At 34.7% G+C, this 17,300-nt stretch overlaps 1 protein-coding gene across 1 annotated transcript in view; it reads left to right on the top strand.

The window, feature by feature from the left end:
• Window positions 1–16,746, top strand: part of PHF14 (PHD finger protein 14) — a 170,767-nt gene extending 154,021 nt beyond the window's left edge. Inside the window, exon 19 of the mRNA XM_032303977.1 lies at window positions 16,208–16,746. Within this exon, the coding sequence (XP_032159868.1) occupies window positions 16,208–16,219 (12 nt within the window). The 3' untranslated portion in view covers window positions 16,220–16,746. The remainder of the gene's footprint in view (window positions 1–16,207) is intronic.
• The last annotated feature ends 554 nt before the right edge of the window (window positions 16,747–17,300 follow it).

The raw sequence follows: 17,300 nt of genomic DNA, 5'->3' as shown, positions 1-17,300 counted from the left end.
ACTATTCAGTCTTTTTCTAGAGTATACTTGATAGAGATCTCAACAACTTCTGTCTCCTAAAACACCCAAAATGAAGGTAATTTATTTTGACATGGTAAAATGAATATGCATAAATATTTTTTAAAGAGCTTCATCCAAGTCATATATATTCACAAATGCCACTGCGAATTTAACTGTGTGTTATGTACTTTACAGTACCTGTGCCAGTTATGATTTTAGCTTTCATCCTTATTTAAGTTCTGTTTGGTACAAAGCTATAGAGTATATACCTGGCAGGTCATTGTTTTTTTTGTTTTGTTTTTTTGGTTTTTTTTTAAGATTTTATTTATTTATTTGTCAGAGAGAGAGAGAGAGAGAACGAGTGAGCACAGGCAGATAGAATGGCAGGCAGAGGCAGAGGGAGAAGCAGGCTCCCTGCCGAGCAAGGAGCCCGATGTGGGACTCGATCCCAGGACGCTGGGTTCATGACCTGAGCTGAAGGCAGCTGCTGCTTAATACCTGGCAGGTCATTGTATGACTCCTAGAAGATGAATTGTCTTAGCATGGAGACCTCTGCTTCTTTGTATTTGACCTATATAGTATACTACTTTTGAGCAGTGCTAAGTTGAACTGATAACGCACAGAAATGTCATCTACATCCCTGTGTAAGATTTTCTGGAACAACAAATACAATACATGCCTCCTCAGGCAAGTGGTGCTAGTTGATAACCAATTATTTGTATTAGAAATCCCTGAGTAGGGAAAGTGATGACTTTCTTTCATCTTTATTTTCTAGTTTTCTGCATTAGCAACTAGAATTCTATAACTGATATACCCGAGTAAAAAGTACATATATAAGTGCTTATTTTCAAATAAAATATTCATTGTGAATTTTGCCCCTTTAAGACTGAAACAAAACAATTTCTCCAAAGAGTATCTTGCCACAATAAATTAAACAAGCACATTTAATTGAACCTGGTAGAATTGGATGTCTGAATTTTTTTATGATGAAAATTATGAAAAATATAAAATTAAGGGGCACCTGGCTCGCTCAGTTGTTGGAGCATGGGACTTTTATTCTCAGGGTTTTGAGTTCGAGCCCTATGTTGAGGGTAGAGATTACTTTAAATTCTTATTAAAAATTTTTTTTAATTAAATTATTATTTAAAGTGCTTTTAAATTTGAGCTATATAACTTACCTGTTAAAGATTTTTTTAGAATATTTTAACTATCGATTTGACGTCTGGGATTTTTTTTTTTTTTTTAAGATTTTATTTATTTATTTGACAGATAGAGATCACAAGTAGGCAGAGAGGCAGGCAGAGAGAGAGAGAGGAGGAAGCAGACTCCTTGCTGAGCAGAGAGCCCGATGCGGGACTCGATTCCAGGACCCTGAGATCATGACCTGAGCCGAAGGCAGTGGCTTAACCCACTGAGCCACCCAGGCACCCAACGTCTGGGAATTTTTAAGAGTATTTTAACTATTGATTTGATATCTGGGATTTTATTTAATATTAGTTTAAATTTTAAGTTTATGGATTTAGCATGGTTGACTGAGATATTTGTAAAAATTGTACCATTTACCTAGTATTCTCCTAGCATTTTTATGACAAGCATTAAAGCTTACAACAGTGCTTTAGCATTACTGAGTTTTGATTTGCCTGCTTACTGATACAGGTATGTAAAAGTCTAGAGACAAGTTGTTTATACAGTATCTTACAGTAGAATACCATAGAATAAATCTGTGGTAGTTTGTAGACTTACTAAAAATCCGAGAATTAAAACTGGTGTAGTTATCCTTGATGATAGTTATAGTTACATATTTAAACTTTAGATTTCCTCTTCACTAGTACGTGAGATAAAGCCCACAGTCTTCCAGTGGATCTTCTACCTTATATCTAGATTAAGTTCAGGCAATTGGCCGTTACTTCAGCATTTTCTGTGACAGGCAGAATTTTTTGTATAAATGTCTTATTTAAGCCCTTAGTTTTTGGATGTTGTAATTTGAGGCTGGTAACAATGATTTTTGAATTCAGTAAGTATAATCATTAACGGTTCCACTGATAATAGTTGGCTACTGTGTTGTTGTTGTTTTTTTTAGTAGAATGTATTTTTAAAAACTGAACATTTGTATACTGAACTGGTTGTCATTATTGCTTGCTCAGAGGTTCTTTACTTGATGGTCCTAGACATTTTCTGAAACCTATTCCAGGTAGTACTTTTATCAAGTAACAGTTTGAGCTAAAGAAAGATTGTTTGTGGTTATTCTTTATAGTAGAATTGGAATCTCTACTGATCTGTGTAGTTCTGTAACATAAGGTAATTTTCATAGGGACTGTGTAGTTAATGTTAAGCATATTTGTATGCTTTGATATGTCATGGGTAGATATTCCTTACAAATCTTTCTGAAAATATGATTTCTATCCTCCAGGAAGAGTTTGTCAGTGTTCATGACATACATTTGTATATATTTCAACATCATGTTCACAGAAAAAAAATTACTGAAACCACTGAAATTAGACAAAAATATTAACATAATTTTGTCTAATTTATGTTAATAATTTACAGAATTGAAAAACTAAATCACTTTTTATATTAAACTTACTACAAACTGGAAAAACCAAACTGTATTCTAATTTAGATGGCATGTGGGGCTGATGCATTTGCATAGCATGCTATGGAATACCATATGTGATAAGAAACTTACTCATAACTAAGAGATAATTAATCAAAGTACAGTAGGGTGCCATACAAGGGAATGTCTTTCAAAACTCACTAACTTGGGCGCCTGGGTGGCTCAGTGGGTTGGGCCGCTGCCTTTGGCTCGGGTCATGATCTCAGGGTCCTGGGATCGAGTCCCGCATCAGGCTCTCTGCTTAGCAGGGAGCCTGCTTCCTCCTCTCTCTCTCTCTGCCTGCCTCTCTGCCTACTTGTGATCTCTCTCTGTCAAATAAACAAATAAAAAATCTTCAAAAAAAAAAAAACTCACTAACTTTATACTATCCTTTAGTTTTTTTCTTCTTCTGTTTTTCCTTTTTTCTATCCTTTAGTTTTTAAATCACTTTTTAAATATATATATATATATATATATATATATATATAATATAGGAGGAAAAAGCCATCTACTAAAAATCTGGTAGTTAGGCTAAAGGATTTTCATTACAGATTTTAAAAAGTTAGTAAGAATATTTTCACCTATTAACCCAGCATTATTAAATTTGGATTATGTGATATATTAATGTAAGAATTTAGAAGGAAGGTAGAATATATTAATTATGTGACGTTTTTATTCCAGTATTTATATATACAATGAGGGTGAGAGACCTTGTTTGCTACAAAGAGATGGTCCTAGTTGGAATAAGCTAGCCCATTTTCAGAGCTATGGAACTAACGTAAATAATAGGAAAGGTTTAACTCCTAGCTTCAAAAAACAGTGAGATTTCATATATTCCTGCTACAGACAGTTTATCCCTTCTAATTTATTAAACATTTAACTATTTTCATCATTGTGTGGAATTACTTGTTTGTTAAAAATTTTCTTTCTTTCCTATGTATTGTGGTTGCAGAAGTACTGTTTATCTACGGGTAAGGCTTCTTCAAATCTAAGCTAAGAAAATTCAAAGAATGACTCTGAAAGTTAATGGAATTGAGCTCTTAAGTTAAATATATTTAAGTGTTCTAATCCTGATGTTCTTTTTTTTTTAAAAGATTTTATTTATTTATTATTATTTATTATTTATTTATTTATTAAATTTATGGAGTTTCTTAAAATATGAAGCATTGTTGAATAACAGAACAGTAACTTAAAATATAGGGAAAGTCTAAGTATGCAGTACAGTGTAGAATAAACAGCTTTATGAGCTTTGAAAAGAAACAGACTGGGTCCAGATATTAACTGTTGACAATGCTTGTGACCTTTAGCAGGTTGCTTCATTTCAGTGAGCTTCAGGTTGCTTATTTGTGAAAGGTTTAATGGCAATACTTGGAACAATAGAGATACTCAGTAAATGATATCTCTTCTTACTCTTAAAAATAAACAGTCATTTTAGTTACAAAGAGAAAAGTTCAAAACTAGTCCTAATGTTCTGATTTTTTAATGTAAGAAATGTTTTTAAAAAGTAATTGCTCTTCAGCAATTTTCTGTTTTATTTTTTTGTCTTCACGTACCAAGTAAAAATCGTTTCTTGCCTCTTTCAGAGTTCCACACTAAATAGAGTAAGGTCATGTCTAACATTTCCATTCACAAAAAAGTCCATTTGTTTAAATTTCTTGCTAGAGTTAAGAGGTCATGAAAGCTGTCTTTATAATTCATCTGTTTTTTAAACTAAGGTACCTATGGCTCTCTAAACTTTGAAAATTGCATATTATTTTATTTTATAGTGTATTTTTTCTAAGTCTATTGTGGATCATTAGCACATCATTTTTTTTAAATATTGATGTAATGGCTGTTTCATGTTGAATATAGAATTATGGTCCTCTATGAATCACACAGATCATACACTAATGTGTTTCCTTATTATTTAGAAAATAAAGGTTTACTGTCATATTTAAACCACTGGTTCTGCCATGCATTGAATAAAAAAAAAAAACTGGCATGGGGATAAAAGGAAACTTGTTTTTAACTAAAGATAGATTTTCTTAATAGGTAAAGAAATACAAGAAGAAATTTCCATAGACTGTCGAGAGGGATATTATTTCCTGGTCAAGGAAGGTCATGAAAACTATAAACCTGAAACTGAAATGAAAATAGGAAGTAAATAAAATGAAATTTAAAATTAACAAACCATTGAAGACAGATGTAAGAAAATTTGAGTCTACTTGTCAACGTATATACAGTTTTTGATAATAAAAGATTGCATCAAGCCTAATGAATGATTATAGAGAACAAGCATATATCAGCAACACATCCTTTTATCATATAATGTTTGAAAACTCCTAAGGATGGAAATATGGGAGGTTCTGGACTAGTCTTTCACATTCCTTGTGAAGCCTGGATATTAAGGTTATTAACTTTTAGGGCATACTGCGTAAACTTAATTAGAATATCATAACATGATTATGTGCCTTCAGTATGTCTTTTTTTTTTAACATACAATGTATTATTTATTTCAGGGTCACAGGTCTGTGATTCATCAGTCTTATACGACAACAATATGTCTTTTTTTAAAAAATATTTTATTTATTTATTTGACAGAGATCACAAGTAGGCAGAGAGGCAGGCAGAGAGAGAGGACGAAGCAGGCTCCCTGCGGAACAGAGAGCCCGATGTGGGACTTGATCCCAGGACTCTGAGATCATGACCTGAGCCGAAGGCAGATGCTTAACCCACTGAGCCACCCAGGCACCCATGATATATCTTTTTTTTTAAAGATTTTTATTTGAGAGAATGTGCATGCACAAGTCAGGGGAGGGACAGAGGGAGAGGGAGAGAAACAAATAGTTTTGTCTCTACTCCAGATATCCACTTACTGTACGTACAGACTGTCTTTCAAACCTCCTCGGGCAGATTCAAGGTAGACTGATGATACCTGATTCAGATTCAGTACAGTAGCATTCCTGGATTACTAATATACCATATTCCCTTTCTTCTTTTCGAGTTCTAGAATTGCTCAGCAACATCTTCAGGATCTTCTCTGAGCTGTAAATTCAGTTTTCCCCCCAAGATTTGCAGAATCTTCCCCAGTTGCTCCGCTTCATCTTTTTTCTTCTTCTTTGCAGCAGCTGATACTGGTGGTAACTTCCTCCTTTTTACAAACGGCCTTCCTGCCCCTTCAGTGAACTTATTTTCTCCTGGTTTTCTCTCTTCTTAGGAGACCATATATATCTTTGGACTTTTTGATAGGCTTCTTTTCTTACTTTGCAGGTGACAGCATCCATACCCAAAGCTACAAGAAAACTTGAGATTTAGGTTTAATGATCCAATTTCCCTCCCTCCCTTCCTTCCTCCTTTTCTTTCTCTTTCTATTTTATTTATTTTTATTTTATTTTTTTTTTACTTCAAAAAAAAATTTTATTTATTTATTTGACAGAGATCACAAGTAGGCAGAGGCAGACAGACAGAGAGAGAGGGAAGCAGGCTCCCTGCTGAGCTGAGAGCCCAGTGTGGGGCTTGATCCCGTGACCCTGAGATCATGACCTGAGTGGAAGGCAGAGGCTTAACCTACTGAGCCACCCAGATGCCCTCTCTCTTTCTATTTTAAGGATGTATTTTTTTTTTTTTTTTTTTTTTACACACAGAGAGAATGTGTGCATAAGCAGGGAGAGCAGCAGGCAGAGGGAGAGGGAGAAGCAGGGAGCCCAGGGCTCGATCCCAGGATCCTCGGCTCATGACCTGAGGCAGAGACAGATGCTTAACTGACTGAGCCACCCAGGTGCCCTAACCCACCTATTTTTTTCTTAGTTAATTTTCTTAGAAAGAGAGACTTTCTGCCTTTTAAAATCTTATCCTTTGAAAAATAATTAAATATGTTTTACTAAATATTTATTTTTAAATAAATTTTTTTGCCTAATAATTAAGACGTAATTTAGTGATAAATTCACCAAATTTTAGTTGTCCATTTCTACCATCTAGTAGACTGAGGAAAAACTAAAAAATTTTACAGTAGCAACTTCTTTTTTTTTTTTTTTTAAGAATTTATTTATTTATTTGACAGAGAGAGATCACAAGTAGGCAGAGGCAGTCAGAGAGAGAGAGGAGGAAGCAGGCTCCCTGCTGAGCAGAGAGCCCGATGCAGGACTCGATCCCAGAACCCTAGGATCATGACCTGAGCTGAAGGCAGTGGCTTAACCCACTGAGCCACCCAGGCGCCCCAGCACAGTAGCAACTTCTAACAGGAAAGAGGAGCAAGTGAGTCTTGGGTGAAGATGTAAAATGGTGTAATCACTTGAAATGCAGAATTAGTTCTGGTAGTCTAATGAAAAGCATATTAATCATAGTTAACAATACTGTATTATATACTTGAAAGTTGCTAAGAAAGTAGATCTTAAGTGTTCTCATCACAAAAAAGGAGATGGTAATTGTGATGTGATGGATATGTTAATTAACACAATGGTGGTAATCATTTTGCAATATATGTGTGTCAGATCAACACATTACATACCTTAAAACTTACACAGTGTTATATGTCAATTATATCTCAATAAAGTTGGGGAAAAACAAAATTACTACAAAGTTTAAATAGCAATTTATCTAAGTAGGAGAATACTTATCAACTTGATCTCCAAATGAAATACTATTCTGGACATGTGATTAAACATGTAATTGCAGTGTCAGACTTTGAGTTTTCTTCTTTTAAGTTTTTTTCTTTAAAGCTAGAGAGTAATAATTCAAAATAGCAGTTTTTAATATAATTAACATCCTTTATATAAAACCTTGCTTTAAAAAAAATGTATGCTTGTCTTTTTATCTTTATTTTTTTCTTTTCTGTGACTCAGCTTTTCTGGAGAGAATTGGAATCAGAAAAGAAATTACATACATTGTGTTTTTTTAAATTTATTACAAATACAATACATGGTCATTAGAGAATATTTGGAAAAATTTTAAAAACATTAAAAAAAAATCAAATTACCTGCAGGGGGCACCTGGGTGGCTCAGTCTGTTAAACAGCTGCCTTCAACAGGTCATGATCCCAGGGTCCTAGTATTGAGCGCCCACATCGGCCTCCTGGCGCAGCGGGGAATCTGCTTCTCCCTCTCCCCCACCCCCAACTCGTGCTCTCTCAAATAAATAAATAAAATCCTCTAAATTACCTGCAATTATAGTACCTGTAGGCATCACATTTCTGCTCATGTTTCAATAGTATATCCTACTACAACCTACTCTTTAAAAATTTCAATCATATGTATTCTGTTACATAATTTTTTAAATTGTAACTGTATGGGACCATTTTCCGTGATGTTAGATACTTTTTTTTCTAACCACATTTTTTTTTTTGACCAGATTTTTTAGTACTGTACATTTCTTTGCACAGATATACTCTTGGTATAATTTCTGGGTCAAAAAACTGAACATATTTAAAATAAAGTATAATTTTAGAAATAATAATAGCAGCTAACGTTTATTGAGTACCTCTATGTGCCTGGCATTAATTAAGCACTTAAAACATACCATCTCATTTACTCCTCACCACAGTCTTCAAGGTAGTTACTGTTTTGATCTCCTTTGTGTAGGGAAAAAAGTGAGGTACAGAGGAGGATTCCACATATAAGTGTGTAACAGTGATTCAAACCCAGACCTTCCTGATTCTGGAGTCTGTTTTAGAAACTTGCTTTCCCGTATTGACCCACTGAGCCACCCAGGTGCCCCACTTTCCCATATTGAAATAGGTATTTTCTATTCTTTCTTGCATGAGATTCTCAAATTAGATTTTGTCCTGAAGTCACTGTAAATTTTGGTAATGTAGAAACTCAGATAATTTTGTATTATAAATAAACAGCACTATAACAGGACAAGGGAATACCTTTATTGTTAAGTGGGATCTCTTTTGGTGTTTTTAGTGAATAGGGGAATCAATAAAGCCTAGAGGTAATTCTTAAACAGATGAATTAATTAAAGATGTCCTACTGTAAGGTGTAGAAGATAGACCATAACGTCTCAAGTTCCTTTCTTCATAAAATTGAATGAAATGATTATTTTTGTAAAGGGAGTTACCACTTCACAGTATAGATGATTTATGTAGACCCAGCAGTATCTAATCTATTGTACTTGGAGGGAGGTGAGGGAAAGGGATCTAAAAGTGATTTTTTTTTTCATTCGGCACTAAGTACTATATTTTTGCTGAATCAGATATTGCATCTAATGTTTGTCATTAACTGTGAAGTTTGAAAACCTGTACTGTGAAAAGAAACTAAAAGCAGCCATATTTAGTTTCTTTGCAAAGATAGTTTAAGAATGTTATGATTTGTGCAGTGTCTGCCACTTTGTGTACAAACTGGAAGGTTTAATATATATTTTTTAATATCAGCATTCTTTTACAGAAAAAAATTCCTTCTTATTCAAAACCAATACCTCATACATGGACCAAATACTAATTATAATGCAATTTAGATTCATTTGGATTAATTCTTTCGTTAATTTTTTTTGTCAGCCAGAGAGTATGAACTTATTACCTAACTTTTAATTTATGTTAAAAAACGTCTCCCCCACCAATTCTTGGCAGCTACAGATCCACATGTGTAACTGTGGTGTTCTGCCGTATTTCCACCTGTGACCTAGCTCAGCCATCTATGTTCTTTTGTGATTTCAGACTTCTACAAGTTTTTTTTTTTTAGCTTTAATATATTGTTCCCTTTTCCCTCTGAACTATATTCATATGCTAAATTTAAACTCTGGTCATCTAAGATACAATTTACTTTAATGTTTTCTCTGAAGGTTTCTTAAAGGTTTATGTTGTAGTGTTATATCTTCATTGGAGTTAAGTTGGTTTTTTGTTAAATGTACCTTCAATAATGGCTACAAATGATTATCTGGTTCGCTGGTTTGAAAACTCTTTAAAGTATGCATATAGAGGTTACAGTTTTTAAAAATCACTTTGAAAAGTTCAGACTGCATGAATGCATTTTTATCAGTTCATTGTTGTGTTCCTAAGGGATTATACTATTTTCTCAACTTTCAAAGACATTACATTATTGTATAGTGTAAATTCTGTTTCTAGATCAGATTTCTAGATTTAGATTACCAGATATTTGTGAATCAGTTTCCAAAGTGCAGCAAGGTAGTTTAAAGCAAGTCATGAATATAAGGTATTTTAGCATTCTTTACTTGTTTTAATGCAGCAGTTTCAACATATGAACCACAACAACAAAAATAATTACTTAATAATTCAGTTTAAAATGTATTCGAGTATCCAGTCATTAAGTTTACTTCTCACTTACTAGGTTTTCTGTACTTCAAGTCACTTAGGATTATGAAGGAAATGGGTATTTTCAGAAAACATTCTCTTCTTTTACGAGAAGGTGAAGTACTGTATAATTTAGACACTTGTCTGTCTTTTCCCTGTGACATTTAATGACAATGTGGAAGCTTTAACCTGTTTGCAGCATAATGACTATATTAAGTACTGTTTTATTTCCCACTTCTTTTGAGTGTTCCCAAGTCTACTACTCATGAATCTAATTTTTGCAGTGAGGTAAACTTTTTCTTTATGATTTAGCTGTTCCAAAATACACCAGTTTTTTCTTCCTTATTCGTTCACCCACCCTCATTTTCCCCCTGAGATGTAATGAATACTCTATGTGTTTGTGGTCCTTTATCAGTAAAAATCTTCCCTAGGATAGGAACCTCCCTAATAGTGTCAAATATAGTTAGTTGTTTTTTAAATTAATATTATTATTTTACTTACTGTAGCAATTTGAAAAAAAAAAATCCACAGATTAATTTTAAGTAGACTATATAAGAAAGTAGAGGTGGTCTTATCTGTTCTCTGTGTCAAATACTTTGAAGACTATCCAGATTCCTCTTTTTAAAATACTGATCTTTCATTTTTATTCAAATATAAGTAAATTTCCATCTTGAATTTAAGACAAGATAAGAACAGGGAGGCCTGTGTGGCTCAGTGGGTTAGGCAGCTGCCTTCTGCTCAGGTCAGGCTCCTTGCTCAGCAGGAGTCTGCTTCTCTCTTTACCTGTGCTTCCCTGCTTGTGCACTCTCTCTCACACTCTCTCTGTCTCTGACAAATGAATAAATACAAATCTTAAAAAAAAATTTAAGACAAGATACAAACAGCAACTTAATTCTTTCTTCCTAGTCCCTTTAAACAAGCTGTGTTGGATCTGCTTTTCTCCAGTGACTGCTTTTCCAGTCTCCTTAAGGTATTAATAGTCATTTTTTTAATATAAAAAAATCCAGTCTGGTATAATGTCAAGGCTTCATTCTCTCAAGAAGTTCAAAACTTTTCTCCCGAGCTGAGGCCTGCTTCAAACTGGAAAAGCTTTAGTTTGATGGAGGCCATACTGGACTTTGAGTCTTTTTCTTGCTTTCTTTTGTGGGTTTTTGGTGATCTCATATTGTTAAGGCTTGCCAACCTGCAGTTCCTTTGATGTGAGTGAGAGTTGGATGCCTTCTCCTGTGCGTTACTTAGGACACATGTTTAGAATTTAAGTTCTTTTTGTTTCCTCTTTGCTTGGCATCACCTCATTCCCGCTAGTCTCTCTGTCCTTTTTGGCTAAATCCCTTTCTGGATAACTAGAATCTTGCTGTCTTTCACATCTCATTATCATTTTTTATTCCTAAAATAAGCACATACACACACACCCCTGCCCTGCAAGCTTAGAAAAGCAGGCAGGCATTCCATCTGTGGTCCTGATTTTTTTCTCTGCTGCTCTACCACTGCGGCTAGTGGCGTCACCATTCACTCTCTGTGACTCTCAAACTCCTGTGGGGCAAACTCTCTGAGTACCTTTCAGAAAATCCTTCTCATAGGGGGACTACTCCCTTTAAACTTCCTCTTCTAAAGAAATCCTTTTCTCTTGTCTCACCTTTGCTGTCTTCAGTTTTCTCTTTTATGTGTGTGAGACTTTGACGTAAATATTTTTTGAAATATTTTATCAGTGCATATCTTTACAAAAATGAAATCTCAAACCATTTATGATAGAGAAAATATCACCCACACCATGAATCCTTTAATGTATACCAAATACCCAATCTCTATAACTCAAATTATGATTTTTCTTAGTTTTTCTACTTCAAATACATTCTTCTAGTTCCTCAACTCTTCAAGACCCCTAGGCCCTCATCTTCCTTCTGATTTTATCACTCTCCCCTTATTAAAGTATTTTTTTGGCATTTAATATTACACTTCTAAAAAAGCATTAGAGCCCTCTATTATAATTCCCCAGCTTTCTCTGGATCCATTGTACTATTTAATCTTAACTGGTTTTTTTTGTGGTTTTGTTTTTGTTTTCTGGCCAGAAATAACTGGAGGAATTTATGGACTTATGTTCACTTGTGAGCTCCTTATCAAATTTCTTACAACAACTGTATCAAATCTTTGCCACCTATTTCAAGTCTCAGTTTTATTTCCAACAGCCTCATTTTTTCAAGATGACTTTGTCTCTTAAGATCATTGAGGAAAAGGGCCCATATCCCCATTGTATCTCCTCTCAACCTTAGAAATAGTCCTTCATACTTCTCCTACTAAACCTTTGTTACTTTCCCTACCTCAGTCCCTTATTTCCTCTCTCCAAAGCTGGGGTGGGGGGGGGTGGCAATGTTGTTTACTTTTTTTCCTTATTCCCCAAATCACCTTTCTCTTCATAATCTAGGTTTCATTAAGCCAATCTACAAACTTTTCCAAATCATTATTTTTGAAAGACCATTTTTCACATGTCCTTCCAGGTTAGAAAACTCCAGGAAGGAGTTCTCCATTGTCCGTACTAGAGGACAGACATCAGGGTTTTATCCGTGACTTCCAAGGCCATCTGAAATCTGCCTCCATACTAATACCGCAAATAGCTCTGTCTCCCGTTCTCTCCCTCTTCCCTCTTGCTTCACTCTCCTCTCTCTATTATAAATATGATTAAATATTAATTTAATTATAAATTAATAAATTAATTGTTCAGCTTAAGCTTCCATTTATAATCTTTAGGACTAGACTGAATTTCTTTTTCATTTTTTGCTAGAATGTTCATTTAGCATTTAGTAGATGTTTCTTTGGATTCTTACTTATCTTTTTATGTCTGGGTTCTTTTTACCAGCTAGATTACAAATGTGCATGGCAGAGAGTATTTCTTCCATACTTTCTTGAAGACAAGGAGTCTCTGTGTTACATAAAATTTTTTCTAAGATAGATTTAAAATTGCTTCTACTAGTTCTTTACTGCTAGCTCATTTCCTATTAGTTGTTATTAAAATTATTTTTTAGTTTTATTTTGCTGAATGGCAGTAGAAGTAGCATAGTTCTACTTTTTGCCTTAGATGCCCAAGGCTATTTGTTGAAACAACAAATGATGTCTGAAACATAAATTTCTGCCAGCTATGACCCAAATATGCATGAAAGACCTAGAGTAAGAAATATAATATCTGTTCAGCACATTTTAAAGTATCTTTTCTTAGAATAGTTTCTATTCCTGTCTAGTTCACTCAGCATTTCTGTTAACATTTATGAGTACCTGTTGATTATAGTATATTTCTTTGGAAAAGAGATACAGTTTTATATTAAAAAGAAATCGTTTCCTCCAGAATGAAGAACACCAGGGTTGTCTAAGAGGGTAAAACTACTCTTAAAGAAAATGTCTATTTTATATTTTTTGTACATAAATTGAGAAGAAATACTTATACCAGTGTTTTCTTTATTTTGTTGGCTCTGTCAGTATGTCTGTAATAGGAACCTGATTTCATTGAATGAAAATCTGTATCATATTCAAAAGATATGCGACACACTGTACTAGATGCTTGAGATACACTAAGATAATCAGACATTGGGCTGCCTGAGTGGCTTGGTCTGCCTTTGGCTCAGATCGTGATCTGAGGGTACTGGGACAGAGCCCCATGTCAGACTCCTTTGGAGTCTGCTTCTCTCCCTCCCTCTGCCCTTCTCCTCCCTCCCCCTGCTCATTCTTACTCATTCTCTCTCTCTCAACTAAATAAATTCTTTGAATAAAAAATCAGACATGATCTGGCCCTTAAAAAACTTAATGTTCTAGTAGGATAGATAAGACGTCTATGCATATAGTCATAATACAAGAATTAAAGCGTTAAATGCCATTTGAAGGTCTAGAGAAGGTACTCTGGAAATTTAGAGATTAGGAACTTTATTTAGTTTACTTTCAACTCCAGGAATCAAAAACAAATTGGTGAATAATACATATTTGAATGGAATTATGAAAACTAGGTAGGATTTGACTAGAATGTAAGTGAGGATAAGCTAAGTTATGTAACAAACACCCCCAAATCCCAGATTTTTAGCAGATTAACACAGGTTGAATTCTCATGCAAGTAACATGCCATTAGAGATTGGCAGAGCAACTCCGCATATCACAGTAATTTGAGGACCCAAACTGATCACAGTTTTTTATATATATAAATATATGTATATAGTCCTTGGCACTGTAGCAGAAAATACAGCAAATTGCAGAATGGCTTTTAAAATCATATTTGGAAATTGACACATCACTTCAGTTTACATTCCACAAATTACATAGTTAAACCTACCTTTAAGAAGCCAGGGAAATATAATGCTACCATGTGCTACCACACTCCAAAGGCCTTTCTGGTATTTGAAGTAGTGTGGGGGAATCCTTGGAAGTTGAAAACTGTGTATAATTTCTAAGGAGGAAACTGTTAAACTTGTAACATATAAACATATAACACTTACTAATATGTTTTTAAATTTTTTTTGTTTTAAAAAAATTTTTTTTCAGAGCAGTTTTAGGTTTACAGAAAAGCTCAGTGACAACTATAGAGAATTCCCATATGCCCCCTCATTCCTGCCCTTTTATTAATATCTTGCATTAGTGTGGTACATTTGTTAAAATTAATGAGGCACTATTTTTTTTTTTTAAGATTTTTTTTATTTATCTGACAGAGATCACAAGTAGGCAGAGAGGCAAGCAGAGGGAGAGGAGGAAGCAGGCTCCCCGCAGAGCAGAGAGCCCGATGCGGGGCTGGATCCCAGGACCCTGGGATCATGACCTGAGCCGAAGGCAGAGGCCCAACCCACTGAGCCACCCAGGTGCCCCATGAGGCACTATTTAAAGTCCATAGTTTAGGGGTGCCTGGGTGGCTCAGTCTGGTAAGCATTTGCCTTTGGCTTAGGTCATGATTCTAGGGTCCTGGGATCAAGCCCCACATCAGGTTCCCTGCTCAGTGGGGAGCCTACTTCTCTCCCTCTGCAGCTCCTCCTGTTTATGCTCCCTCGGTCTCTGTCTCTCTCTCAAATGAATAAATAAAATCTTTTTTTAAAAAAAGTTCCAGTAAAAGTGCTTTGTTTTACAGATAAGGAAGGTAAAACTCAGAGAAGTAACCTCAGATTCACATTAGGGTTACATAGGTAATTAATGGCAGACCTATGACCAGGTTAGTGCTAGTTAGTACTCCTATAGTCATTCATTAATCTATCACTAAGCACTTAAGAAATTATTATACGTTGTCATTAAATCTGCTCAGTGATTAAAAATAAGCTTAGGGTGCCTGGGTGGCTCAGGGGTTAAAGCCTCTGCCTTCGGCTCAGGTCATGATCCCAGGGTTCTGGTATCAAGCCCTGCATTGGGCTCTCTGCTTGTCAGGCAGCCTGCTTCCTCCTCTCTTTCTGCCTGCTTTTCTGCCTACTTGTGATCTCTGTCAAATAAATAAAATCTTTAAAAAAATAAGCTTAGTGCTAAAATATATGTACTTAAAAGCATTTTGCATAAAATATAAGTCACCTCAAACTGTATAACAATATACAATGAATGATTAGGGAGAGAAACACAAGTCCTTTTTAATAAAAGTAAGCTTCATCGAAAGACTAATAATTCTTACATTATATGGGCACTTGCACAGAAATATCCTGATTTCTTTGTCTACTGGCACTAGAACTCTTTCTTCACTTGATATAGCCTTCTAAGGCCTATAAACTTGTTTTTATTCTGTCATCAGTGTCCCTCATTACTTCTTGTGGTGCAAGAAGAAATTAGTCCCTTAGATGTTCTCAGTTTTACTGTAATCATAGTCAAATAGTCTGCTTCAAGAACAGACTCACAATCATATTGTATAGGTAACTATATAAATTTGGGTAAGTGACTTAATCTCTCTGCCTCATTTCCTCATTTTAAAATGGAGACAATAATAATACTTACTCATGAGGGCTTTTGGGGGCTATTTTATCCGTGTTTTAGAGTCTGATAACAATGTTGATGAGCCTACCAGTACCTGATTCACTCTTCCATTTACATGCATGTCCACAAGAAAAAGAAAAGAATTGGTTTTCATTAAGATAAAGATGAAATATATGTATTTTCTGTCTACTATTTCCAAAACACTGAGAACAGTACATTCCTTGTTTTCACATTTTTCTTCATTTGAGGACCATCTAAAATTATTTTAATAGAATATTGGCTTTAAGTATAATTCTTTAAATACTTCATAAAAATTTAAGTTTAGGCAAGTGTTAATTTTTTGTATATTTTTCACGGTAAAGAATTGTCTTTTTTTCCATTGCAAATTCAACTTTGTTAAGGAGCACAATTTCCTACATTGGTAATGTTAAATATAACTTTAGCTTTCAATTCATTGCTGTGGTTGTGATTTCCAGAGCCTGCTGTAAGAGATAAACCCATTGCAAATGAAGACTGCATTCATTTTCTTCCACCTCAGGCCACACAGAATTGATTGAGGTAATAAAATGACAGCAACTTGTAATATACTGAAGGCTCTTTAATTCGAAAACCAGTTCTAACCTGATTCAGAGCTTGTTTAAAGCTAATTTATAGCTTGTATAATTTTTAGCCAGTCGACCAAGGTAAAGGATGATACATGAAAACTGATAAAGAATTAACTTATGATACATTCAGACTTGTTTTGTTAAAGTCAACTGGTATTAAAAAATAGGTGGGAGCAGAGTAGCAGGACTAATAATTAGTGAGCTTTGCTTCACATAAGTAGCATTGTTGATAATTGTTAAGATTTTTCATCATCTCATTTCAGACCAAACTTTTTGTCCTGTCTTCTTAAAATCAGCTCTGTTTGAATTTCTTGTATTTTGAAGTCCCTCATTTTTCATCACATATGTAGTAAGGTTCATGAGAGGCTGGGTAGTTAACAGCTGCTGTGACTTCCACAGTGACAAATGTACTGCATGCCACAGTGACAACGCTACTGCTAAATAGTTCCGTCAGCATTTAACTTAATCTTTTTCAAGATGCAAGCTGAAAGAAGTTAGAACTCTTCAGTTTTATTTGGGCTGAAAAAAAAAATCCATAGGCTTTGGTTTTTGTGGGCTTTCTCTCTTTATTTGAACATTTTTTGACCCATAAATAATATAACTACCATCGTAAAGTATTTTGAGCTATGAATGAAGCCAGATTTTCAGAAATTTCATGTCAGCATTCATGAGTAAAAATGGATTACATTTTCCTTTCTATATTTAAATATAACTTTTTCCCTTTAAAAAAAAAAAGAGACAGTGGAGGATGAGCATGTCTTCGGTCATATGCTATTATAGGATCCTAGAAAATGATGAAACTTTTTTTTTAAGATTTATTTATTTGCAAGAGAGAATGAACAAGAAAGAGAGAGAGAGAGAGCATGAGCAGAGGGAGAGGGAGAAGCAAAATCCCTGCAGAGCAGGGAGACCAATGCTGGGCTCAATCCTGGGACTTTGGGATCATGACCTGAGTGGAAGAGAG

This window comes from Mustela erminea, chromosome 11, assembly GCF_009829155.1.
Source record: "Mustela erminea isolate mMusErm1 chromosome 11, mMusErm1.Pri, whole genome shotgun sequence".
Taxonomy (NCBI): domain Eukaryota; kingdom Metazoa; phylum Chordata; class Mammalia; order Carnivora; family Mustelidae; genus Mustela; species Mustela erminea.
The sequence above is the reverse complement of the archived record's forward strand: the minus strand, read 5'-3'. Positions and strand labels throughout refer to the sequence as shown.